At 42.1% G+C, this 26,759-nt stretch overlaps 2 protein-coding genes across 3 annotated transcripts in view; one reads left to right on the top strand and one right to left on the bottom strand.

The window, feature by feature from the left end:
• Window positions 1-310: 310 nt before the first annotated feature.
• On the top strand, window positions 311-25,284 carry SBSPON (somatomedin B and thrombospondin type 1 domain containing). The gene is made up of 5 exons (XM_037802690.1): window positions 311-626; window positions 12,102-12,296; window positions 18,474-18,564; window positions 20,143-20,319; window positions 22,085-25,284. Exons 1-5 carry the CDS (start codon window positions 413-415, stop codon window positions 22,200-22,202), a joined length of 795 nt encoding a protein of 264 aa, XP_037658618.1. The 5' UTR covers window positions 311-412; the 3' UTR covers window positions 22,203-25,284.
• The window catches only part of TERF1 (telomeric repeat binding factor 1), a 78,762-nt gene continuing 55,175 nt past the window's right edge, over window positions 3,173-26,759 (bottom strand). The window contains exons 10-11 of one of the 2 annotated variants that reach the window (XR_005211599.1): window positions 5,155-5,336; window positions 3,178-4,809 (exon numbers count right to left, since the gene is read on the bottom strand). Coding sequence is in view for 1 of the 2 variants with exons in the window: in XM_037802689.1 (XP_037658617.1) it covers window positions 5,301-5,336 (36 nt within the window). In the remaining variant the exon portion in view is untranslated. Of the gene's footprint in view, window positions 5,337-26,759 lie in introns of both variants that reach the window. The other variant, XM_037802689.1, reaches the window with a different exon arrangement.

Genomic DNA, 26,759 nt, shown 5'->3' with positions numbered 1-26,759 from the left:
GCCCCGACGCTCGCTCGGCCGCTGGGACCCGGTGCACCTGCTTTTCCCGGGCGGTTCCCGCGGGTTGGGAGCGTCTGGGACTCCATCCCAGGGCCGGAGGACAGGCAGGGAAGCCTGGAGGGCTGACAGATGCCGAGAGCGTCCTGGGAAGGCTGCGGCGCCCCGGGGAGGGGCGCCCCCACCCACCTGGACGGGGGCAGCCGCACCCAGCCACCCACCCACACGCCACCCGGACGGGCGCGCTGCCAGGACTGGGGAGGGGCCGGGCGGGGAGGGCGGGGGCCTGGGTGCGGGGCAGGGCCGGGCTGTGCCTTGCCGGCCTCTCGGACAGCTCGGGGGCCGCCGCCGCTGGGAGTTGCAGAGCACTGCCCCAGGGGCCCTTCGCGTCGCAGGCGCCGCGGGAGCGCTCGCCATGAAGACCCTGTGGATGGCGCTGTGCGCGCTGGCGCGGCTGTGGCCCGGGGCCCTGGCGGGCTGTGCCGAGGCGGGGCGCTGCTGCCCGGGCAGGGACCCGGCCTGCTTCGCCCGCGGCTGGAGGCTGGACAGGGTCTACGGGACGTGCTTCTGCGACCAAGCCTGCAGCCTCACCGGGGACTGCTGCTTCGACTACGCCAGGGCGTGCCCAGGTGGGTGGCGGGCCGAGGGCGCGGCGCGGGGCGTTTTCCCGCAGTCTCACGTGGCGCGGGGCTCTGGGCCATGAACCGCAGCTCTGAGCCAGGCGTCCCCCAGCCCTTCCCATCCAAACGTACCTCTCGTCTTTATCCATTCGCACCCAATCTCCTCCCTCCAGAAGCTCCCCATCTACTTCCAACCTGGCGTCCTCAGGCCTCAGCATCCAGGCACACTCCAGCGCCCCGCCTCCCATCCTGGCGTCCCTAGCCCCTCCATCCATCGATCCCAGCCCCTTACATCCAGGGGTGTGCCAGCCGTCCCCCAAACCCTCTCTCCACTAGAACCCGATGCGGTGTCGGGAGCCCTCCTCCTGTAAGGGTGTGGGTCCTCTCTCTCAACCGGATGAATTCTCTGTGACTCAGGAACACCAGCTGGTAGGGCCACCTCCTGCCTGGAGAGATGGCACTGCAGGTTTGGGGGGGGGGGCAGGGCGGGGGGTCACGCCCCAGAGCCAGGCTCCATTATTTTCCTTATGTTTACCCTCAGGGATCTTTGGGGCACCGTGAGGAATGAGGAGGGAAGGAATGTGTAACTATCCCACGTTGCCTCAAGGGTGTGCTCTGGGTGGTACCTTCTCCCGGAGGGCGAGTTGTTCGGGACTGCAGTTGTCTGACCTCTGAGCCCCAGCACTTAGCACAGCCTCTTCCTGCAAGTAGGTGTTTGATATGTTTATTGAATTCGATTTTGTCTCTATAGCATGACTTCCCATTATGCTTTAAACTTGGTTTTCCTTTAGTGTCAGTCTTGTTCAACTTTGAAAGTTTTCCATAGTATCTCATAGTTCCTTGCCCCTCCCTGTTAGGGGTTCATTGAATGTTGGTTTGATTGAATTCAAAGTTAAAGGAGGAAACGGTGAGTATCATCCTAAAGAACCAAGTGTGCATGAGAGAAGCCACCTCTGGAAATAAAAGTAGCCCTGTTCCCCATTATTCACATCACCCCCCAAAGCCACACATGAGTTAGGGACCCTCATGTTGTCTGAGCCCAGCATCTTCCTCGGAGAGGAATGCATAGGGTTGTGTCTTTCCCCAGGGAGTTGACACCCAGTAGACAGTAGCACCCCTTCTGCCCTTTGCTGCTTGAAGCGGCTGCCAGTCTGTGACTAGGTGAGTCACCCCAGCCCGAAACTGAAAACTCAATTGAAAAACATAATTTTTTTTTAACCTTGGTCAAAAAGCTAATGATTTACCTATGAAGATTTTCTTTTTGATAAGCTTCTTTTCCTTTCTTCTCCAAGGCCAGGGTACTTTACTGCTAAAGTGCAGTGGAAAAGCCAGTTATTTAGGAAATGCAGCCCCTGAGCCAGCAGTCCTCGGCCCTGAGCTCCAGTTTGCTTTAATTACCTGGATATCGTTCTCACTTGCTGTCCTGTGAGAGCTTTGCCCTCATTTTATTCACTTAGGACAGATAATGTGGCCAGCTCCGGGGTAAGGAGAGGGATTCAAAGAGGATTAAGATGCAGTCTCTGCCCGCTAGGAGTTCACAGCCCAGCAGGGAAGTACACATGCAGTGCCACTTGTGACATGTGTGGCGCCAAAATGGCCAATCCTTGAGACTGGAGGGAGACACAAGGAAAGGAGGCTGAGGAATCCAAGGAATTCCAGGAAGACTTCCTGGAGGAAGTGATGGGCAAGCCTAGTCCTGGAGAAGGAGCAAGAGGTCTCCTGGAGAAGAGACAGGAGCCTTCTAGGAGCAGAGCATTGCACCTTGTCCAGCAGTTATCTGGGGAAGCTAGCCTGTTTGTGTCAGGCACTGTGCTGGATCCTGAGGCCAAAATGGTGACTGGGAAGGCGGCTCTATGTGGAGAGATCCAGGCCCCCTGAGAGGGATGGGGAGAGACAGTCAAGTGCCCCAAGAAGAACTTGCATTTTGCTTTCTAGTGAGGGCCAGCCAGAGCAGTAGTATAGGAGTTGCAAAACCCTCAAGGTCTATATATGTCCAAAAGTAAATCCCTTATTTTAAGTTTAGAAGGCAGAAATATTCAAACAAGGAGCCTGTCATTTTTGGGCATGGATTTTATCTAGTAAATAGTAGAAGAAATGAGATGCTTACCATCTCATGAAAGAACTCAGAAATTCTCAATTGTGAGCCTGGGAGAAGAGCTGCCAGTGCTGGAAAAAGTAACCAATGCCAGAAAAGGAAATTGGTGTCTGATAGAATTTTTAAAATGAGCATATTCAGGAGCCTTAAATGCCCTTTCCCAGGGAGTCAACAGGGGACCCTGCAGGCCTAGACAAAAACAGGCACGGCACTGGAAAGACTCCTCATTGGTGAATTCTCTGGGCCCTACAGTTTCTTGTGAAGGGAGGAAGAAAATGGAGGCAATTGGAAGTGGGCCCACTTGGCAAGACTGAGCCTGCTGCTGCCGGTCGAGGGTGAGAGGGAAGGGCACGGCTTGGCTGACATGCGCAGTCTCAGCCTGACAGTCATCCCTGCTGTGCTGATTCTGGGCTCGGGCCTCTGATGCCCGGGGCCTGCCTGCTGCAGGCTGCTTCCCCCCCTCAACCTGACCAGGCAGTGGATGCTGGTTGGGGGGCAACTTCCCTCATCACACAAAGCCTGCCCCCACCCAATTATCTATTTATTTGCATACTCTTTTCTAGGGATAACTCACAAGCCTCGATTTTGCCCCTCGAGTCAGAGGATCCTGGGTTCAATCCTGACCCACAAAGCCACCTACTGGCTTTGTGACTTTGGAGAACTTATCTTAGTCCCCAAGTGGAGCCTATTTATAAAAGGGGAATGACACCACCATGGGGCGGCCATGCAGTGGGGAGATGAGATAATGCCTGGGAAGGCCAGGGTACCTGGCCCGGGCAGGCCCTTAGGTAGAAAGTGCACTGTCACTCGGCTACCATCACTGGGCAACACTGGGGAACATTTTATATTATTTTGATGGAATATTTGCATGATGATTTTATGGCAACATATTGCAGGTAATTTGTACTAGTTAACATGAAATCATTGATACCTTTTATTGAACTCCTACTGCATGCCAGGTACTTACACACTATCTCATTTAACCCTCAGGACAATTCTGTATGAAAGGTAGATGCAGGTCCACAATCCCGAAATCCCCAAAGTGCTCAAAACTGAAAGAGTTTGCATAACTCATTTGGTGGCAAAAATCTCACTTGACTTGAACTGATGGGAAGCTAGGCCTAATTTTTGTTTACCCCATTTGGTATCAATATATTTTGCTTCAAAAAATATTAACGTGTTTTACAATATGCTATTCCAGACTCTTCTGGGAATAAAGAAGTATAAGGTATTAACACTGTATTTCTTTTCTAAATTCTGAATTCTAAAACTCATCTGCCCCAAGGGTTTGAGAAAAGGTGGTATTGACCTGTATTAGCATTTTACAGGTCTAGGAACTAAGAGTTTCAGAGGGTTCTTTGTTACTGGAGTTTACTTGATGGAGCAGCAGAGCTGAGAGGTGAACCCATGGCCGTCTGATTTCAAAGCTGCCATTAGCCATATCTATCTGTGCCAATCCATAGGTTTTATTTTTTCCTTGAGGAATCAAGGTTTTGCATCTCAGTGTCCCACTATATAAATAGACAACCATTCTGCTTCCTCTTCTAACACAATGTATATTCCCTACTGATACTGCCCAAAGCCTTTTGACTGAAATGACAGTAACCCTTAATGTGAAATGTAACTGTGTCAGTATAACTCAGTATACCCTACTTCTATTCCTTTGTGATTTTTTCATCTTGTTATCATAAAGGCATTATTTTTTGGTGTGGCTAAGAGGTAAAGTACTGGAATTTCTTTTCTAAGTAGGAATTTGTTTTTTTTTTAATTCAGATACAAATAAAAATACATATGGGGCTATCAAATTCCTAAACTGCCAAGAAAATCTGTTCTGAAACTAATCATCTTAGAAATCTCATGATGATGACGGCATGGGCTTTGAAATATCCCATATACTCACCAATAATGTATCTCTATATCCTTCTCAAAAAGGATAAAAATTCTCCATTGGCTGTGCCTGTCCAGGGATGGGGAGAAGTAGAGTCGGGGATCAGACCCATGTTACCAACTGCCCCAGAAGAACTTCTTGGAAGACTTGCTCATCAGGCTCATACCATCCCGGTCTTTCTCTCTGTCGCTCTCTCTCTCTCTTTTTCCCTAAGAGAAGTTGTAGGTTTACAGAAAAACCTTGCATAAAATACAGAGTTCCCTTATACACCCCAGTCTCTGAATTCACCTCCAGGCCTCCTTGAGTCTTGCATTCTCAGAGCATAGAAATAGTAGGTTGCATTAGCTCATTGATGAGCCACTTAAGGAAAGAATAATAATTAATCCAAGTGGAATAATAACTAACTCAAGGATGAAAAATGAGTAGCCTATATGTGCCAGTATCTTCTCCTAGATTTATGGGGAGATTAGGAAATAAAGTGGCCAAAGTCTGATGATATCATACCTGGAAAGAGATGGGGCATCATGCTTGAAAACATGGGCTCCAAAACTCACCCAAAAGAAGAATGCCACTGTCTATGATGACTTGGCCATTGAGACTTTACAGGAGCCAGAAGAGTCAGAGAGATGGCATGTGGCTCCCCCTGCCTTTTTCTGTGCAGAAGAATAAATGGGCCCTGGAGCCCGTGTTCACAGTGACTTTACTTAGCAGGATTTGGCTGCAGCCCTTGGATGTGCTGTAAAGGAGGATGAAGTTGTTAACACTTACGCAGCTTTTACTCTGCACTCTCTCAGGCACTTTACAGCTATTAACATAAATCTGACAGCCAGCTGAGGTTATTCCTCCTTTTAGTCTCATTTTACAGATAGGGGAACCAAGGCACAGAGATTAAGTAACTTGTCCAAGGTGGCACAACTAACAAGTAATGAAGCTAGGTTTGAACCTAGGAAATATGGACCCAGAGCCCACACTTGAAACACTAGCTGAGCAGCTAGCTACTTTATAGGGTTGGCCCCAAGTAAATACAGGTGGAGTGAAGAGCCCCCTTCTCTTCATTGATTGTGTGATCCTGTTCCTCTTTATAATCCCCTAGGAGCTATCCTGGTGCCACCTTATGTTGGTTGTCAAAATAAATACGACCAGGCATTCAGCCTAGGCCACAGTTTCTGTGGCTTCAGAGGGCACTGCTATTTGGAGCATAACCACATTTCCTTTTAAGATAACATTTTCCTGCTTTGGCTACAAAATATATGTTTGTTGCAGAACATTTGGAAAATATAGAAATACCCAAAGAAGTAAACAAATCACCTAGAAACCTACTACCCAGAAAAAGCATTATCAACCTTTTGATTTATATCTTCCTTCTTTCCCTGGGTTCACATGGCATTTGACATTCTATTTTTCTAATGAGGAAGCCTATTTTATTATCCTGCTAGCATTGCATGAAGTTGTCCAACTCGAACAAACAAAAACAAAAAAACACCCATTGGGGCCAGATAACATGGTTTCTGCAAGAAAAAAACAAAAAAAAACTTGACCATTTTATTGGAGACTTGAGGGAGTGAGTAGGTATTTGGGCAAAATATTCTCATTCAGCTTTCACAGAAGCTTCTGACAAGGTTCCACAGAAAGAATATACATATGGAGAGAGAAAAAGACATATGACATACATTTAAAATTCTCTCACTATGAGATGTGTGTGGGTTGTGTGTGTGTGTTGGAGGATAAAGGGACTGTTTTATTTTTCTTCCACAGAATGTCAAAAAACACCTGTGGGTAAAATGTAAAAAGAATATTTCCTCAGGAATGATTAGGACTATTTGAACTTAACAACCTGAGGCAGAAAGCACTTAATTGTGGGTGGCCTTAAACTTTTAGATGGCAAAAAGCCAAGCAGGCTGGGCTAGATTACAAAGCAGAATGCTTGAGTCTGTATGATTAGCCAAGGAGACACTGCTACATGTTAATAAGAACAAGGTGATACATTTAAGAAGAAATAATCCAAACTATATACATAAAATGAAATACTCTATCAGCTCAATTTATTGGTGTGTGTGTGTGTGTAATTTCTTGGTGTGTAAATTGTTGGAAATGGGTGCGTGTGTGTTCAGCATCATTGATAAAATTAAAGAAAATTGTTAGAAAACTTTTTAAAAAATTACCCTTTGATACCCAAAGACTGAAACTACAGTGTCTAGTTCTGATTGCCACAACTCACTGCTAGTGTGAATGTACCTGGAGGAGGTCTATGGTAGCTCCAATGACGGTAGATGGCAAGATGGAAAGTGTCTGTAGAAAGAAGGGTTCAAAACTGGAGTCATCAACCTGGGGCAGTCCATGCCAAAGGGAAGGTGTCCTACTGAAACACTACAACCACAGGCAGTACAGGTAAGGTTTAAAACAGATTTTTTTTTTCACTGATTCTGGAATTCTTGGATGAGGAAAATTTGAGTAAGGGAAATTTGGATCAAATACAAGGAAATACCACTTCACACCACAGATAATGAAATTAAGTAAGCTTGTTACTTTCAAGATGTGGTGCTGCAGGAAATATGAATGGATTAAAGAGGACTGGAAGACCTTGTGGCTGCCGGGAGAAGCTGGGCTCTATCTAACCTTCGGGCACAGAAAGCCTTGCTCCTTCCAGTGGACGCCCCTGGGGGCCACTGTTGCCAGGAAAGCAGGGACAGCCCTGGCCCAGGTTTGGAATTCCTGGGATTCTGACCATGACCCTTTCAGATTTTTGCTTTTGTCCTTCAACCTGGTTTCCTTTCCCTCTCTGGAGCCTCCTTCTAATTAATGATGTGAGCAGAACAGAGTCTGTTTCAATGTACATTTTTTGGGGAGGAGGAGGAACTTGCTTAATGCTGTTTCATTCATTCATTCAGCAAAGGTTTATCGAGCACCAACCATGTGTGTGGAGCTGTGTACCCCAGAGAAACATGTTCTTAAACTTACTCCATTCCTGTGGGTGTGAACTCTTGTAAATAGGACCTTTTGATGAGGTTATGTCAGTTAAGGTGTGGTCCAGCTGAATCAGGGTGGGTCTTAATCCTATTACTAAAGGCTTTATAGGGAAGGTAACACACAGAGAGAAAGCCACAGGGAGCCGCCAGAAGCTGAACGTAAAGGGGACCTGGAAAAGAAGGGAGAAGCCAGGAGAGTGGCGGTGTGTATTGCCATGTGACAGAAAAGCCAAGGACCAAGGATCACCAACAGCCCATCCCAGAACACCAGTCTTCTGGGAAAAAGCATCGCCTTGAGGACGCCTTGACTTTGGACTTTTCCTATCCTCAAAACTGTGAGCCAATAAATTCCCATTCTTTATGTCAACCCATTGCATGGTATTTGATTTAGCAGCCAAGAAACTAAAACAATGGGCCAAGAACTAGGGCTAAAAGGATGAAAAATAGTATGGTCCCTAGGGCAACAACAATAAGCAAAATCAATAAATATATAACTACAAATCATAGAGGTGCTAGAAGGCAAGAAACACTGAGCTATGAGAGGAACTAATGGGGGGCAGGAGGGAGCACTGTTGCTTGGAGACTACTTAGATAAGCTGGTCAGAGAAGGACTCCCTGAAGAGGAAGTAGTTCGCCTGGGAACTAAACGCTGAGCAGGACCCAATCATGCCTAGTGTGTGAAGAACATTCTTGATAGAAGGAATGTCTACAGAGGTCCCAGGGTAGGAAAGAGCTTGATGTGTTTGAGAAGGAAGTAAAGAAGCCAATATGACCGGAGCTTGGTGCAGAAGGTGGGTTGGATGGGACTCCAGATGGGAATGGAGGGGCAGGCAGAGGCCAGGTCACACAGGACCTTATAGACCATGGCAAAGAGTTTGGATTTTATTTCAAATTCAAGTGGAGGCCACTGGGGGGGAGTTTAAAATCATTTATTTATTTATTTATTTTGTAACGCTTGGTGGTTCATCCTTTAAGGTTATTGTACTTGGTTATGACTGGATATCCCTGTCAGGACATGTGAAAATGTACCTTCTTTTGTGTGCAGATTTGTTACCGAAATATATAACTTACTTTTCAATTAGAGGCCATTCTTCTCATGGCTGTGGTAGGGACATCTGATAACCAGAAAGCTCTTGAGGAAGGCGGACCAGTTGGTAAATCAAAAACAAAAGGACTCGATTATTCCTTGAACTCTGAATCTATCCATCATCTCACTCCTCAGTGAGCTGACAGCCAGAGGAAATAGGGACTCAGATATCAACTAGCAGGGAGGGATCCTGAACGAAAGAGACAACATTCTGCTGTCCATGGAAAGGCACTTGGGGAAGTGGTTTCCACCACTAATGGCCAGATGGTGGACCCAGTGCCAGGGGAAGAAGCTGAGCCTTCATAATGTCTATGGCTACTGTTTGTTGAGCACCAAGCAGCAGGGCTGTGGGTTGCTTGTTCACACCCACTGCTCCCACTACTCCCTTACATGCCGATGCTTTCTGCTTCAAACACCCATGACTCTGTCTGAGGCTCTTCTCTGGCCTTGGCTGGGCAAACTGGAAGGCTGGAGTGAAGACCATAGCAGCAGCACCTGACAGACTGGAGCTGGCAGAAAAATACTCCAGTTTTCTTGTCCTAGGGTAGGACAACTCTAAGTTGGGTTCTACACACCTCCCAGAGGGCCCCAACGGGTTCAAGTCTCATTGCCCAGTGGTCACTGTTCATCACCACACCTTTTGTTGGCGTCTTCCCCTTCCCTTCCTCTGTTTCCTCCTCCCTTCTAGTGCTTGGGATCATCTGCCAGATAAATTACTTGCATTCAAAGCCACATCTTAGGGTCTGCTTCTGGGGAAGCCAAACCTGAATGTTAGGTTGAGTTTAAATAATGCAGAAGAAAAGAATAGAAAGAGCTTACTTAGCTTCCTGGCACACATTAAATCTAGTCTTCTTTCCCCTAAAAGAGGTGGGGTGATGTCATCAAATCCTAACAGGTTATTAAGAAATTGGGAGTTTGTGATGGGTCAGAATCAAAGGAGCACAGTCTATTGGGCTCCATTAATAGTTAGTGAAACCAAAAAAGTGAAGATTGAGAAAGTCAGATTGAAAGAAAGAATATTTTGATATGTTGTATATGGACTTGAATTAGATTGAACAGGATAAGCTTTAGTGGGAAAGGGGACACGAATATTAATGGAATATTTCAAGAGGAAATGTGTGTCATGTGATTGTAATAGATGACTTGTGTAATAAATCTGTAGAGGATCTCTGTACTTTCCGTAACCTCTATGACCAAAGGTCTCTTATGATCTATGATGAATTGTAACACAAATAATCAAAAGCTCACAAATTGGTCAATAATAGAATCTTTTGTGCAGGATAGGAATAGACATCTCAAAAATCTTCCAACTCCAAATATTTTGTGGAACACCTTTTTGTTCATGTAATTCTATGTGAACTGTTTTCATTTGTCTTACAATTAAGTCATCAAGATATTGTTGTTCAGGGCCCTAGAACTTTCTGATTCTCTTTATGGGGCTTTTAAAGTCATGGATTAGGAAAAACAGGAAACAGCATTTTGCCAAGGACTAACCTTAACTAATAGTAACAACAAAAACAATTGATTCAATGAACCTGTGATTTGAGGACTTTAACTGTGGGACCAAACCAAATAAAATAAACAAACATTGGATATGAAACACAGATGTTTAAAAAATCCTGGGGGGCTAAATTCAGTCAGAAAACTATCCCCAATGTCATCTTTCACTATATGGATAGAGTCTGACCCAAGTCCATGTTACTAAATTATGAATCAAAGCCATGGCAAAACTTAATTTATAACAATAGCTGAATGTTAATCTTTGAAACAAATATATGGAGAAGGAAGAGAGGCATTCACAGAATTAAGGACAGGAGCCTTTCTCAACCAGTTTCCAGGCTGGGAATCTTTTTAAAGTCTTCTGGTTCTGTGGACCAATTAAAATATGGGACCATTAATATAAAAAGGAGGATCAGCAAGAGGTGACAAGAGCAGGAAGTAACCTGTTACTGATTTTCCAAAGGATGTATACATGGCAGATATAGGGAGTGAACTCTAATGTGGCTCATTCTTGTTTCCTTAGGTAGTTAACCTGTGATACCGAGGGGTTTTTAGATGATTAAAGCAAACATGTATTAAAACAGTATTGAAATTTTTGAATTACTGACAGATGTTCCTATTGTTTGTGACCCTTTTCACATCAGGGGTAGCCATATGCTGCCAAGTACATCTTCCAAAGCCATGGACCCTGGACTAGAGTGTGCAGAGAAGCAAAATGAGTTTTCAAGTACAAACTGACAAAAGTCCAAATCAAAGTTTCAAAGAAGTGAGAGTGTTTTCTCATTGAAAACACCATAAACTTGAAACTGTGAGCGTGATGGGAAAATGGATCACACTTTGTGGGAACACAGAAGAGTTTTGGCATCTGGTTGAGAGGCAGCATGTCTTCTGCCTTCTCCTTCCCTTCATCCTTTCTTATATTCAATTTCAAGTCTTGAAATAAGTCAATTAAAAAATGCATTACAGTCCTTTAAAAAGATTCATTAGGACTTTAAATTGGAAAGCTAAATGTGAAAGCACATAGATTTTTAGTCATGGCCAGAAAATTGAGTTTTTAAAATTCCATCTTCAGATTTGGTAAGCAGACATCGCTATCAACGAAAGGAGCACAACTTCAGGCTTGTCTTGTCCATCAGGTGAATCATAAGATATCCTGCCACGCTCCTGGAAGCTGCGGACCTGAGGCCTACCCTAATGTGTAGAGGAGTGTAAGATTATAGACAGAACAAGATGCTAGGGCCACATGCTTGCCGGACTTGGCCTCTTGATGCCTGACTGCAAGTACTGAGCCTTCACTGTCCATCTCTAAAAGCAGACTAGTTGTTCCCCAACTCTGATATTTTATGAGTTTATGAACCATGGAGGATGCGAATAGAGCATCCACGAGAAGTCCGAAGTCACAGGGTCCCTTGACCTGGCCCTAAGCCAGCTCTCCCAGGGAGACACACTTGCTGAAAGAATCGACGAGGTTAGGTGGAGGGATTATTGGTGGATGAAGTACATTTTCTTTTTTATTCTTCTTTGTTTCCTCTTAATGTTTTCTACAATGAAGTGTATTACTGTTACAATAAAACATTATGCAGGGAAGGATACAGTTAATATCAAGTTAAAACAAGAACACAGATCAGATCTGGAAGTGTGAGGAAGGACCCTGAAGGCCTGTGTTATTTACTTGGGTGTATCTCAGGCTTACACCAGCCGTCAGGATCGGGAGAAAGCGTCCTGCCCCTAAGCCTTACCCGATTCAGTTAACCATCAGACCGGGTGGAGCCAAGGTCAACTGGGATCCGCCAAGGCTTTGTGTGTTCCTGCGGATTCAGGGCCCTCCATCAAAGTGTTGTTTAAACGGGACTGGACTTGAATGTTTTTGTTGGCGGGATTTTGAGGGAGGCACCCTGGCCCGCTGGCCGGGTTTGCTCACGTGGGGGTCCTCTGTGCTGTTTTTCAGCTCGCCCGTGCCTCGTGGGAGAATGGGGCCCCTGGAGTGGCTGTGCGGACCAGTGCAAGCCCACAGCCCGCATGCGCAGGCGCTCGGTGCTGCAGGAGCCGCAGAACGGGGGCGCGGCGTGCCCGCCCCTGGAGGAGAGAGCCGGCTGCCTGGACTACGCCACGCCCCGGGGCCAGGACTGCGGCCACTCCTTTGGTACTGACCTTTCCATGGCTGCTACGTTTGTTATCTTTCATGAAATTGGCCGCTTCACCCCATGAAAGGCCATGTGCTGTGGAAGGAAAGTTCCATGCGCTGCAGGGAGTGGAAGGGGCGAGTGTGCCCAACGTAGATAGGAAGCTCAGGAAATGCTCAGTGAATGAATTCATGGCCAGCTGCACAGATGCCTCCCTTTTGTAGCTTCCCTCTGTGTTTTATAACCCGATGACCCGTTCTGATGGGCAGGGAGGAGGTAATAAAGGACATGGGCATTGTGGTTTTTAGTGAACTCAATCTGGCGATAACAGATTTTAGGTAGGATGCTGTTTCACACAGGATAGTCAGTGTATGGGAAAGATAACTATTTCACTTTAGTCTTCCACTGTAATTCCTGTTTAATCACACATGTACACGTATGAAAATAGTAGAAAAGTGATCAATTCCTCAACAATGATAAAATGATTCTCCAAAAACACCTGCCTCTCCTCTGATGCAGACTGGATTGGGGCTGATATGATCCCGATTTGTGATTTGAAGACATCACTCTGGTGTGGGGTGGTAAACGGAGGGGTCCAGAGCCAGCTCATTATGAGCCAGGAGCCATCCTAAACTCACAAAGAAATAAGCAGAAAGGCCAATGCCGATGTGTTGATCTGGATCTAGTCAGGTAGGACAAAACAGTTTTCTCAGGATGGCAAAGATCATATGGTTTTCATAGGAACCCATAAAAATTCAAGTCAACAAGACCCTCATCAAGCCACTGCATTCATTCTTTCATTACACCCTCAAATCTTTACTGAGGTCTACTGATGCCAGGCGCTGGGTTGGGAGCCAGGGCTCTGGTGGTGAGAAATCTGACGTGGAACCCACCATCAAGTGTCATAGTCTAGTAGGGGAGCGGACGTTAATCAGATAACCCCAGGAAATTAATCCCAGGAAAAGGCAGCTGTAGTACTTGGTACATCTCTTACCCCACGAGTGAAAAGTGCATGGAGCTATGAGTGGGATAATAAGGTGACTTCCCCTGGTCTTGGGTTGGGAGAGTGAGGGAGACAAGACTTCCCTTCAGATGTGCCACTTAGGATGAGATCTAAAGATGGAAGAAGTGTAGGACTGCCCAGGAAGATCAGTACGGCCAAACTGATCAGGTGTGGGCATATATGTATATGTCTGTGTAGCAGAGAGGGGAAGCTGGGGTGTTGGGAACCTCCTGGTCTGAGTGGTGCAGGGCCTCCTAGAGCCTGTTTCAGAATCAGGTCTTGATCTTAAAGCCATTAGTGTTTTCTGCAGGAGCTGTTGTGTTCTGATTTGTGATTTCATAAGTGGCAAATGGAGGGACTAGGGTGGAGGCTTCTTATTGATAACGCCACTCATATTAAGTGCCCGAGGAAATAATTTATTCCTTTGAAAGTTGTTGGCTCACAAAAACTGGCATAGAACAAAATCCCATTCAATTCATGCACCCTGCAGAAGTGCTACAGAAAAGGTTCAGGGTAGAAGCTGCTTTATGACATTATTGATTTTTTTTGATTGCTCTCGAAACCTATAGTTGATCTATCAGTAAAAACAACTGCTCTCCTCATGTGCTGGGTTTGCCTGCTAGAAAGGATTTCTGCAACACATTAGACTCTTCATGACAACAGGACAGTGTCAGCTGCGGGAAAGGTGGCGGGAAGGGTCGTGAAGGGGATGCCATAGAACATGGATGAGGGTGCCAGGGAGCATGATTGTCATCGGACAAGGGATGGTTGTGGCCCCCACATCCCACTTCTGCCTGGAGATGTCCACTCCTCTGCCCTCCTCCAAATGTCCTCATGTTCAAAATTACCCTCCCCCCAACCCCCCAGCCACTCCTCTCACCAGTCTCCACTAAGAGGATTCTAGAAGCAAGCAATCTTCTTATCAGACTCCCCAGACAGTGTTAGTGTCCTGGTTTAACACCAGCAGGAGACATCTGTATTTCAAGTCCTTCTTTCTTAACAGCATAAAATAAAATCTCCCAGTTTGGAAATAGAGGGAAAATCTCCACTTGGGGAAACCATTATAGGTTTATCTGACAAAGACGACTCAGCACAATCTCAGATTTCAGTGTCCCCACTGTCATCATTATCAGCCCATATGTCCATATTCCAATTTCCAGGATCCCACTGCTTCCCAATCAATGCCCACTTTAAAAGCAGACACCCTGCAAGCTTGGGAATTCAATTTACATTGTAATCCAGCCACTCACACAATGAGACTCTGGGTCTGGTTTTCAGAAGCTCAAGTCTGTAGTTACAAGAAATAAGACTTTCTTTTAAGGCACAAATAGAAACTTTCATGTCCTTCATGCAGCACTTGAGCTGGGAATTTGAAGCCTTGAGCTCATCCCTTTCTTTAACAACTGTATCCAGCTTAAATAAGAACAACCACTCAATATTATACTTTTTAACACCAGAAAACTCTGTTAAGGATCAAATATACTGTCAACCAGAGCCTTGGCTCCTATAAGCATTTGAGTAGCAGTATCCAGTGTTCCTGTTTTGTGTATCTCTATTGCCATTTCATACCAGGGAATATCAGTGCCATTTTGATCACTGGAAACAGTCATTAGCGGCTTTAATCAGATCAGAGAAGCAATTCCAAAAACCACAGAACCAACTCAGACATCCCATCCTTAACATTCTGTTTCTTAAGAACCACTCCCAGTACCAAAATCTGTATTAGTCAGTGTTCTCCAGGGAAACAAACCACAGGTGTGTGTGTGTGTGTGTGTGTGTGTGTGTATGTTATGAGATTTATTGTAGGAATTGGTTGATGCAACTGTGGGGATTGTCAAGTCCGAATTCCATAGAGCAGGCCGCAAGCAGCGAACTCCGAGGAAAGTTTTGATGAATTCCTTAGAAGTTGGCTGGCTGAGACAGAGATAGAAATACCTTTTTCTGACTTCTGAAATCATCGGTTCTCCCTTTAAGGCCTTCAGCTGATTGGATGAGACTTCTCTCATTGCTGAAGGCAATCTCCTTTGTTGATTGTAGTTGTAATCAGCCATAGAAGCAATCAACTAATGACTTAAATCCATGAAATATCCTCACAGTAACAACCAGGCTAGTCCCTGCTTGACCAAACAATGGGACACCATAACTTAGCCAAGTCAACACATGAACTTAACCATCAGCAAGACCCTTGTGATTACATTGGGCACACCTGAATAATCTAGGATCACTTTCCTATCTTAAGGTCAGCTGAACAGCAATCTTAATTCCCCTTTGTTGTGTAATGTAACATATTCACAGGATCCAGGGATTAGGATGTGGGCATTTTCATGGGGCCATTATTCTGCCTACTACAGGGAGGTAAACAATGATTATCCTTGGTTTACTGATGAGGACACTGGAAGTTCAGGGAGGTGGCAGCACTTGTGATGGGCTACTGGAACTCAAACCTAGATCTTTTGGTTCTAAATCCAGTGGGTTCCCCATCACCACCTCAATACTGTTTTGCTATTAACCATCATCAATAGAGCTAAAATTATGATGACAGATTCTTGTAACTGAATAGAAACATAAAGACCCCATGAGGTCAGTGGATGAAACATGATCACTTAAGCTTTTTTTTTTTTTAATTAATAATTGAATAGCTGTTGCATTTTCCATTTCATTTAATGCATATCATGATTATATTTTCATCATAAAAACAGGTAAAAAAAAAAAAAGTCATATGAATGAAATTGGTGCACATTACTGACAATTGTTTTATATTCTTCCTAAAAGGAGATTGATGTGCATGATCAAATTCATGCTTTCAGGGAGGCGTTATTTGTCAAATTTTCATGTTATTCTTTTCTACAATATATCTGCAGACCAGTGCTTGTAAGCCTGTTTTTCTGACACCCCATTGTATCAGAGGACATCAGGAAATTCTTAAAGCAAATCTAATTTACTTTTATTTTAATCTTCAAAGTAAGTATGTGTAGTGCTATGTTTTTAGAAGTGGAAGTTGTAAAACCAAACAATGGTAGGCTGACAGAGCACCAGAAAAGTTGGCAAATAGCCTGATAACAAAGAATATATTACATTTGAATATAGTTGCCAGGAAGGGGAAAGGAAGGGAAATGAACATTTATTGAGAGCCTTTGTCCTGGGGCTCCCGGCTACATGCTTCCACACATAAGCAGGAGTGGAACTGAAGGCAAAAATAACTTCTAAATTATTTCCTACTCTTAAGTAATGAAAATTAAATTTGTGGGGAGTATTAAAAAGTGGTGCTGGTTTGGAGAGCTGCAGGTGATCTGCCTCCAGTTCTGATTTTCTGAAGATTCATGAGAGAAGGAAGGGTGCCCTCTCAATAGGATCTGTCACCCACCCAATCCACCCACCACGGAGGAGAAAAGGTTTGGGGTTACTGGCTTGCTTTTGTGATATGCCATAACCCCAGAGGCTTGAAACTGACCATGGTTAGTAGGTCTTCTGTGTTGGAGCCCTTGCTTAGTCATTTACTATTTATTTTCTCACTTGGTGAATAAACACATAAATGAGTCAGAAGAACAGAAATGAAAACATATTGGAAAATGAAAATCCTTTAGCTGTTAACTGTTTCTGATTTTTAGGTCTAAGAAAAATAGAGAAGGAGGCTAATATACATGCACTCAGTTCTTTTTTATTATGTCCACGGATTTTAGAAATTCAAAAGGCACAGTCACATTTAGAAAACAAAACATGAAACGCTCTTTTTGGAAAGCAATTAAACATGGTAGTGAAGCAAGGAAGAGCCACACAAACTGGAACCCTAGGTGCAATTCTAGATGTGGATAATTTTCAGGCACCAAGCCACAAGAGACAGAAACAACACCTGCAACTCTCAGGAGCAAGTGGCTGGCTGGTATTAGGCCACTCTTGTCTTATATTCCCTAGTAATATAAAAATGACTCCTGCCATCTTGTGGCAGTAAGTAGCCAGGTAACATGAAAATGTAGGCTTGAAGTATGCATTTTGCAATTGGTACCCTCACACGACTGATGGGATGACTTTGTCATCTCAGAAGCCAATGCCAGCTTGTGTCAACCCTTCCTGGGATCATCCAGTTTCTGAAACAAAAGGTAGGTGGGATTGTTGAGCCATGTCAGCTGCAGGGCTCAGTGCAGGACTAGAAGACCACAGGGAAGTAGAACCTGTGCACCTTGGTGGCAGTCCTGTAACTTCATTCATTCATTGGCCCATTCATCCATCATACACAAATTTTAGTGTGCAAATGTGTGAGGAGTACAGTGATGAACAAAGTAAAACCCTGTTTTTCTCGTGTTGACAACAGAGTGAATCAAGAGGTTATCTTCCAGGAGCTATAGAAACAGATGTCTCCTTAGACTCAGTGATGAAACTGGGAGGAGACAGGCAAATGAAATAAAATTAAGGAAGAGAGCAGAGGTGGAAGGAGAGGCTCCCTAGGTCCTTTGCTTTTATCCCACCTAGAGTATCAGAGTTGGCATAGGGTGGGGGGAGGCAAGGACCCTTATGCCTTCCTTTCTCCAAGAGCAGCGTGGGAACGCTGTGCCCAGCTGGGCGATCTCACCCCCGCCACTGTACAGTGGGAGACGCTTCCAGGCAGTGATTACTGGAAGCCTTGGAGAGCACATTGCACTTCTCTCCTAAGCTTCTTCTGTTTTTCTTCTTTCATTTCTTCTATATCTGGTTGTCTATTTCTCTCTTTCCATCTTCTTTTATCTCTTTTTCTTCTTCCTCTTGGAATTCCTTCTGTCTCTCTTCTTTTACTTTATTTTTATCTTCCCTTTTTCTTCTCTATATCTTCCATTTCTTATATCCTTCTTCATTTATCTCCAAAATCTCTATTATCTCACTTTTCCCATTTATTTTCTCTTATTTTCTGTTGGTTTTCTTCCAGTTCTCTCTTTCCTTATCACACAAGTTTTATTACTGCAGACAAACAGGCCTGAAAAGGCTGCAGTTCCCTTCTCAACCCATATGCGCGCGTGCGCACACACGCGCGCACACACACACACACCTTTGTCAAATTTGGTTCTTTGAACACCATAACTGAGCCATGTTCCACTTGTTGACTGTGCTGCAGACCTTTGAACTTAGCAATGGAGTGCTTTAGAAAGGCATGTAACTGAGCTTGGGAAACATTGCTCTGAGTAGTTTAGGCTACATGTGTTCAATGTAATTCTCCCTTTTCTAGTCCCTGCCTTTATAACTACCTCTGCATTCAACAAGGAGAGAACAAGACAAGCCGCATCTCCACAGTGGTCTACAGACGTAGAGGATGCTGGGTAATTTGGTTTTTTGACTTATGTTTTTTCCAGTTGTGTGGTCAAGTCAGTCCAAAAGAGGCAACTTGGTTTTCCTCTGTTACCTGTTCATTGACTTTGAGTAAAACATGACTCTTCACCCCAGAGTTGGGAAAGCACTTGTCTGGATCTTATTTTTGTGGGGCTACAAAGATATTTATCTCTGAGGTCTGATCTTCAAGGAAAGTGCTACATAAAAATGAGATATTATTTTCACAGTTTTATTAAGCATGTCCTTATAGTCTTTGTGGGACCACAGATTCCAGCTATCACCTCTTTTTGGTGAATTTTAAAGTGACACACCTCTCTGAGGATTTCTTATCAAAACCTAATGACACAGGCTGGAGTAGCTTCCATGCTCACCTGAAGTCCACTCTTTTGCCGCCCGATAAGCAAAACCAGACAGATGCATGTTCAGATCCCCACACTGCCCCTCACTAATGATTAGTCCTTGGATAAACTGCTCCACCTCAGTTTTATCTTCTTTAAAAAAATGATATTAGTATCTACCACATGGTGTGAGAATTTAATGAGACATTATCATTAAAGAGATTTCGTGTTTAGCTAGCTGATTAAAGCTAGAAGCTGCATCATAGACTTTTCTACTCCAATACCTAAAGTTACCCAATAAATGGTACCTTCCATTGTTAAATATCTTCCTTGAAGCTCACTCTCCAAACACTTTCCATTTAGCCTATTACAGCTCATAATTCTTATGGACAAGAAGCCAACCCATTGTAGCTTAGAACTGAAAGTTCAACAAATCTCTTCTACAACAAATGTTTTTTTTGTTTTGTTTCCCTGCAGAATTGTAATACGCTTTTAAGTATTCGATTCTAAAATATTCACCAATATCAGGATGCTCCCCTGGGCCTTCAGCATCTAGTCACATACAGAGGGTTAAGAGTTTCCCACAGCTCAGTATAGAAGTTGACACTAACCTCCATCACACACAAAAACGTGTCTCAGCTTGCCATTCCTACTTTTATCTGTGATGCCCACACGACTTTGATGTTGACTGCAAGTCAGAGCTCATCATCCTTATACCAGATCATGCATGTGAACTGGGTGGAGAGTGTAGGGAAGGCCCCTGGGAATATTTGTGGGGCAAAACAGCACTGCTGCTGGCCTGGACATAAAAAACTGACCCTCCTGGGGCTCACATTTAAGAATTCAGGCTCAAGCAATTGTTTATTCAATTTATGTAATTACTTAGAATATCAGCGAAGTTATCAAGGTCTATTTTCCCCCTAAAATATGCTTTTATATACTCTTAGTGGTGTGAACAGAATATGAGATATCCAAATTCCTGCAAATTCATGTTGACCAGATAACTTTAATGGATTGAGAAAAGAGAGAAAAGGATTGTTGTAGCTGTTGATCAGTTTGAATGAGACTTTACAAGGCATTCTCTGGTTGCTGTGAAAACTGTGAAGGTGTACTGCATGACCTTCTCCAGTCTGTCAGATGACTTTGAGGATTACAGGTTCCCTAAGACTTTGTGCAGTATTAGCCACTCAAATTACAGCAAGTAAAACTGCTACTGACTTTTTTCTCCAGATACTGTATGGAGTTCAAGACTGAGTCATTGACTCATCACTGTTCTTTGGAAAATCGACCATTGACTCGATGGATGCAGTATCTCCGAGAGGGATACACAGTGTGTGTAGATTGTCAACCTCCAGCTATGAATTCTGTGAGCCTTCGTTGTTCTGGAGATGGCCTGGACTCTGATGGGTAAGGGGGGGAAGCTGGTTGAACAACTTTTCTTGATAGTCATTCTTAGCCATCAGTCCTCTCAGGTCTTGAACAGCTGGCCTGTGTGTAACACATCAAGGCATGATTTGGGGGAGTCAGTGAGGAGGCTCTTCAATTTATCAGTTCCAGACTCCAGGGCTCCAGTTCACACTGTGGGACTCAGATGCTGTATACACCAGAGACGGATGGGTCTATTTTGATATTGGGATACAGACCTGCTGCCAAATGGCCACCAAAACCCTGTTTGCTCCCAAGCAGTGTTCTGAAGACCACTTGAATCAGAATCTTTGGGGTGGTGGTTTAAAATACGCAGGTTCCTGAGCCCCCCTTTAGACCAACTGGATAGGAACTTTTGAAGGTGGATCAAAAAAGTCAGCAAACTTTTTTCTGTAAAGGGCCCGATAGTGGGTATTTTTGGTTTTGCAGGCTTGATGGCCTCTGTCACAACTACTCAGTTCTCTCACCATAGCACAAAAGCAGTCATAAACTGCCATGTAAACAAGTAAAGCCTGATTTTGTTCCAATACAGCTTTATTTATGGACACTAAAGTTTGAACTTTTTATCATTTTAATGTGTCACAAAATATTCTTCTTCTTTTGGGTCATTCTCCCCAATCATTTATAAATGTCAACACTTATTCTTAGCTCACAAACCTACAAAGGCACATTGGGGGCTGGATTTGGCCCATAGGCCTTAGTTTGCTGACCCCTGCCCAGGTGATTCATACACACAGCAAACTTTGAGAACCACTGCTCAACAGGGTGGTCATAAACTCATGTCTGAGATAGTGGTGGGCTTTTCTCTGCAGGGTCATAAATCTATAGAAATCTGTACCTTTTCCAAAAGAACTGACCCTGAAAACATACCACCACTCTGCAAATCTATCCCAGTCTTGTACTTATTGGCTCAATCTGATAATACTATTCATAGCTAAGTCCTGGTGCTGGACAGCTATTGGACAAAGACCAATTTAGATCATACATGGATTACGGTTTTAGGTATGTCAGGTGGAACTGATAAAAATGCAGATTCAATAGTAAAGTATAGACCTTTCCAGTTAATCATTATTCCCTTCACATGTTTTAATATTTAATCACTTGAATTTACATTTATTAGTCACTTGTGCCTAAAGGCCTCTGTATTGAGTACACTGTATGAACAGTAAAATGGGTAAGGAATTCATATCAAACAGAAACTTAATATTTAGATTTAATATTTTTCTGAATACCTCATCCATATTTTCATTTTAAATGAATTTATAATTTAATTTGTACCCATAAAGTACCTTAACCTCTGGCTGAGGTACCAGTGACTTTTAAAATAATAATTTTAATAATCTGGCTTAGCTCTTTTCACTTCTCCCATTTTTGTTTTTCATTATGGAATCAAAGAGTTAGAAAGGGTTACACGAGATCATTTGGTTCAGACTGCTCTAATTTACACATACTTGAAACAGTTGGCCCTTTTCCTTTATGGAATATTTTATATATTCAGATCAAGTTGAAGAAACAAATACAGTAACCCCAAACTATTCTCTTGATATGATGGTGTCCTGAAATAGGATTTAGCAGATAACTTGCTTTTACACAGAACCTAAATGGTCTTCTCCTCCTTGTAACCAAACAAGTGGAAACTCAGTGTTTGATTATAATGTTTTAAAAACTTCAATTTATAATGCACTTTCATTAGAATTTTCTTAAGTTTGCTTTTAGTGTAACTAACATCTTCAAAATATCATTTCAGAAATCAGACTCTCCATTGGCAAGCAATTGGCAATCCTCGATGTCAAGGAACTTGGAAAAGAGTTCGACGAGTAGATCAGTGTTCCTGTCCAGCTGTGCACAGTTTTATTTTTATATAGATTGTGAAGTAAATATTTCATAATGTGTTTGTGAACATGTTAAATATTAGCAAGTTGAATTCAATGCTTCATAACCCTTCAAAAACTATTCAGAGTCTCTGAACACGTGTCACTGCCACACTCCGAAGGAGAGAAAATTTAGGGGCCAGTACTCAAGAAATGATTTTATGTACTTGACTTTCCATCTGGAGTCTCTTCATTCAACAGGTAGCATGCAAGACACAGAATTCATGGCTGTTTGCACTAAAATTACTACAATATGACCCATTTATTGGTAAGTTGTCATTTAAGGGTACCCAGGCTTTGAATCTTGCAGTCTTTCTTTCTATTCTGTAATCTCCTAGAAGTTTCTTGCCTAAAAGTACATAGATTTCTGTACACTCTTACACGTATACTTCCCTTATATTTTCCCACAGATTCTGAGGTAACAAACACATGGTCACAAATAATTTTCCACAGGACAAGTTGTTTAAGATTTCAGTTAAGCATTTTGTAATGATAAACTAACAGTTGTGCTTAAAATATTTTTTTTATAAAGAAGGTTTTTTTTTTGTTGTTGTTGTTAATTGAAAAGATCAATTAAATGCTCACTCTTAAGGCCACAGGAGTTCCTTTAAATGTTATAATTTCCCTGAAGAGAAATTTTGGAGCCAGTAAATGCAATGACTGCTTTAATTATGAAAATTCCACCATCATTAGCATCTAAGATTATTTATGAGGCTATAAAGACTGAAGCTGACTAAACATCTTTCAGAGTCCAATTTTAAGTTTAGTTGAAGTAAACTTACAACTTTTGTTCTACAGCATAGATTTTCGTGGGTCGGGGGTTGAAGGCAGAGGACATGGATTTTATGACAAATACTGTGATCCCACACACAGAGAGAGAAGTATTGGTCTCCTTATTTTCTGATTGGAAAACCAATGAGCCCGAGGCAAAGTGGCTTGTGTAAAGATCTAGGATGACAAGTCAACCTGCAGAGCCAAATCTTGACTCCTCATCCAGGACTCAGCCTTGACAAAAAAACAGATTATATCAAAGACTGTGCTATGAAAGCTAAGGCCTTTTAATTTTTGAAACAAATTTTAAATCCTGAATATCTTCTTTGGAAAATTGAATCTCAAGATTTAAACAATGTGAAATCTCTTTGGTCTTAATTGTATAAAATATTATTCACTAACAAATATTTACTACAGTACATATTTCTTTTCTTTTTTTTCAGATTTCTTGTTATTTATCATGTAAAGACAATGCCAACAGTAAGCTTAATAGGGATGGAAAAGCCCCTAGTATTTAATGCTAAGAGTAGCAGTATTTCTGACTGTATATCCATTTAATTGTCAAAATTGTTTTTGTGGTATATTAAATTCCTCAGAAATTAATGAATAATAATAAACTTCGGTCTCCTCAAGACTAGGAACTTTAAGTTCGGTATTAACAATTTAAGGCTATTTGTAATATTTGTAAAGCCAAGATTTTTGAAGACATACCTGAGTGATTTTCAATGTTACTTAAAATTTGTATACCAGTAAGTAAAATTTTGTTTACATTTTTAAAAACTGTTTACTCGTTTGGCTAGAAAATAACCCAGATATTCTGGACCTGCCAGAGAATGTGCAAAAATCTTACACCAAACAAAACAAAACAAAACAAAATCCTTCAGAAGTGAAACGAATAGGTACCGCAACTAAGCTATGGTGTATTTATGGTTCCAATATGTGCTATAACATTTAACATATTTAAGTTGTATAAAATCCATTTTTCACCTTATGCCTTTAATTTCTGGTGCAAAGCCACTAATTACTTTCATATTGAAGTTATATTTTTGTTATTTCAATTCTTGAGAAGAATTTTGTAGGCTAGAAGACTTGGCTATTCAATAATGTTTCTGTAATGCTCATTATTAATTCTAGCAAAGTCCAAGGAAACAGTTCAGAACTGAAACATGTAGTCCTAGGTGATTAATGAAGAACCAGAAGTTTTTATTTTCAAAGTTAAAGATCAAAGTCTTTAAAACTTCTTCAACATTCTTTTTTAATTAGCGCTTTAGAGTCCAGGTCCTTTCCTCAGGCCCTCTAGCGATGATTTATGAACTCTAGAACTACTTAATAGTCTTAATAGACTGGTTTTCAAAAGTGCATGTGGAAATTAATTTGAACAAAAATAAACCTACCCACCCAGGAAAGAAGGGAAAGGTATTAGGCACAATGACCACTTAGAAGAGTAAGAAGAAAAAGAAGTTAAGGGGATGAAAAAAGAGAGAAGGAACAAGGACAACTATAATGACATTACTCTCTTAACAGGGTCTTACTTGGGACGTTTTTATTTGAGAATGCTATAGATAAGCATAAACAGCAATAATTTAAGTTGTCGAGTACTATTTTGGCAAAAAAAAAATTTAATTAGCCATCTTTTCTGGGTGCGCACAAAAATGGTACAAAATGGGTTTCTGCCCTATAAAAATCTCCCAAAGTAGATTCATACAAATAACTCTGCACATTGATTTAGAAAACAAAGTCCTGGACATTAAGAGGTATAAGCAGTCAGGTGTCCAAGGAAGAAACCACCAGAGTTGCATTCTTGAGTTACCACCAATGATCTCATCTTGTCTCCTCTAAGATGATCAATGACAGATAGACATCTACAGGATCTGAGTTCGGGATATGCTACTAAAAGGGATGTTTCTTGATGAGCCAGGCAAGAGGTAAGGCATTCCAGACAAGGGAAGCATAGTAAAAGAGAAGTGAAACTTCTAGGTCAAGGTGGTAGATGGATACACGTTTACCCTCTATCCTTCCCAAAATCCCATGGAGATTACAGGATCCACAAAAGGAAGTAAATTCACAACATAGCTGAGAAGGGGGGACATAAGTCCAGAGATTTTGAATAATTTTTCTATTGATGGATACATCAGAGTGGATGATGTCATGCCCTTTAAAACATGCAGAGGAAAAGGTGGAATCAAGCCATAAGGACCAAACTCCACTTTGTCTAGTTTATGGATGGATGTGTAGAAAAGTAGGGGAAGCAAACAAACAGACAAAGGTACCCAGTGTTCTTTTTTACTTCAATTGCTCTTTTTCACTCTAATTATTATTCTTGTTATTTTTGTGTGTGTGCTAATGAAGGTGTCAGGGATTGATTTAGGTGATGAATGTACAACTATGTAATGGTACTGTAAACAATCGAAAGTACAATTTGTTTTGTATGACTGTGTGGTATGTGAATATATCTCAATAAAATGATGATTTAAAAAAAAAAAAAAAAAAAGAGTGGATTATAGCTGAATAGCTGAAAGATATAGACTCTCCTGAGGAGAAGGGGCACTTAGGGAAGACCAACATCAACAGGAGAGATGGAAACAAGAATACTAGAGGAATTTCAAGTCACTGTCAAATACAGCTACATCAAAAACTAAATACAACCCAACTCCTCTTAGATTAACTTAAAGCTCACACTAAAGGCCTATTTATCTCAGTTGCTAATATCTGGAAATATAATGTCTGCTTTCAACAAAAATTATAAGGTATGATAGAAGACATACTTTGTCTCTCAAGAGACAAAGTGCATCTGCATCAGACTCAGCTACGTAAGAGATTTTGGAATTGTCAAACCAGGTATTTAAAATAACAATGATCAAAATGCAATGTGCTCTAACAGAAAAAGTGAAAAACATGTAAGAACATATGGATAATGTAAGCAGAAGGAGATGGAAAATCTAAGAAAGAATCAAACGGAAATGATAAACTGTAACAGAAATAAAGAATGTCTTTGATGCACTCATGAGTAGTCCAATGATAGAACCAATGAGCTTGAAGATAGTTCAACAGAAACAATTTCAAAAGGTGGAACGTATATATGTTATATTTCACAATAAGAAAATAACTGAAACTGTGGAACTCTAACCCATAATAATCTTTGATATTTGCTCTCTAACTACTTGTTAAAGTGCATTTGGCAAGTTATCACTTCCATGTGTGTATGTTATATGCTACAATAAAAATATGTTTAAAAAAAAAAAAAAAAAAAGGTGGAATCAAGAATGATTAATTTTTCCTGAGGTGAAGAGGCCCCAATGAACACCAAACAAGGTGAATAAAAAAATCCCCACCCCTGGAGACAAATGTATGAAATTTCAAATCAAGGATAAAGAAGAGATCATAGCAGCTTTCAGAGAGAAAAATAGGTTACAGGTTTCTACAAAGGAATAAGAATTCCATGAGAAGAGCAGTCATATTAGCGTAAATGGATGCTTGAAGTCTAATGTTCTTTTGTCTCCAAGTTCTGAGAGAAAATAATTTTGAAACTAGCATTTTGTATCAGCCAAACTACTAACTGTGAAGGCAAGATACACTTTCAAAGCTGCAAGGATTCAGAAGCCTTATTAGAGGGTTCTAAATAGGACATTTCTTTCCGCTAAGCATGGCAGATTTAACACACGTTTAACTCCTTTGCCTCCCATTCTCAATAAAATGACAGTTAGTGATTTTAGAAAGCAAAAATATATAATGACAAGGAGATCAAGAGACAAGAAGGCAGCAAAAAAGAGATGGCCACAG

Source organism: Choloepus didactylus, chromosome 14, assembly GCF_015220235.1.
Source record: "Choloepus didactylus isolate mChoDid1 chromosome 14, mChoDid1.pri, whole genome shotgun sequence".
Taxonomy (NCBI): Eukaryota; Metazoa; Chordata; class Mammalia; order Pilosa; family Megalonychidae; genus Choloepus; species Choloepus didactylus.
The sequence above is the reverse complement of the archived record's forward strand: the minus strand, read 5'-3'. Positions and strand labels throughout refer to the sequence as shown.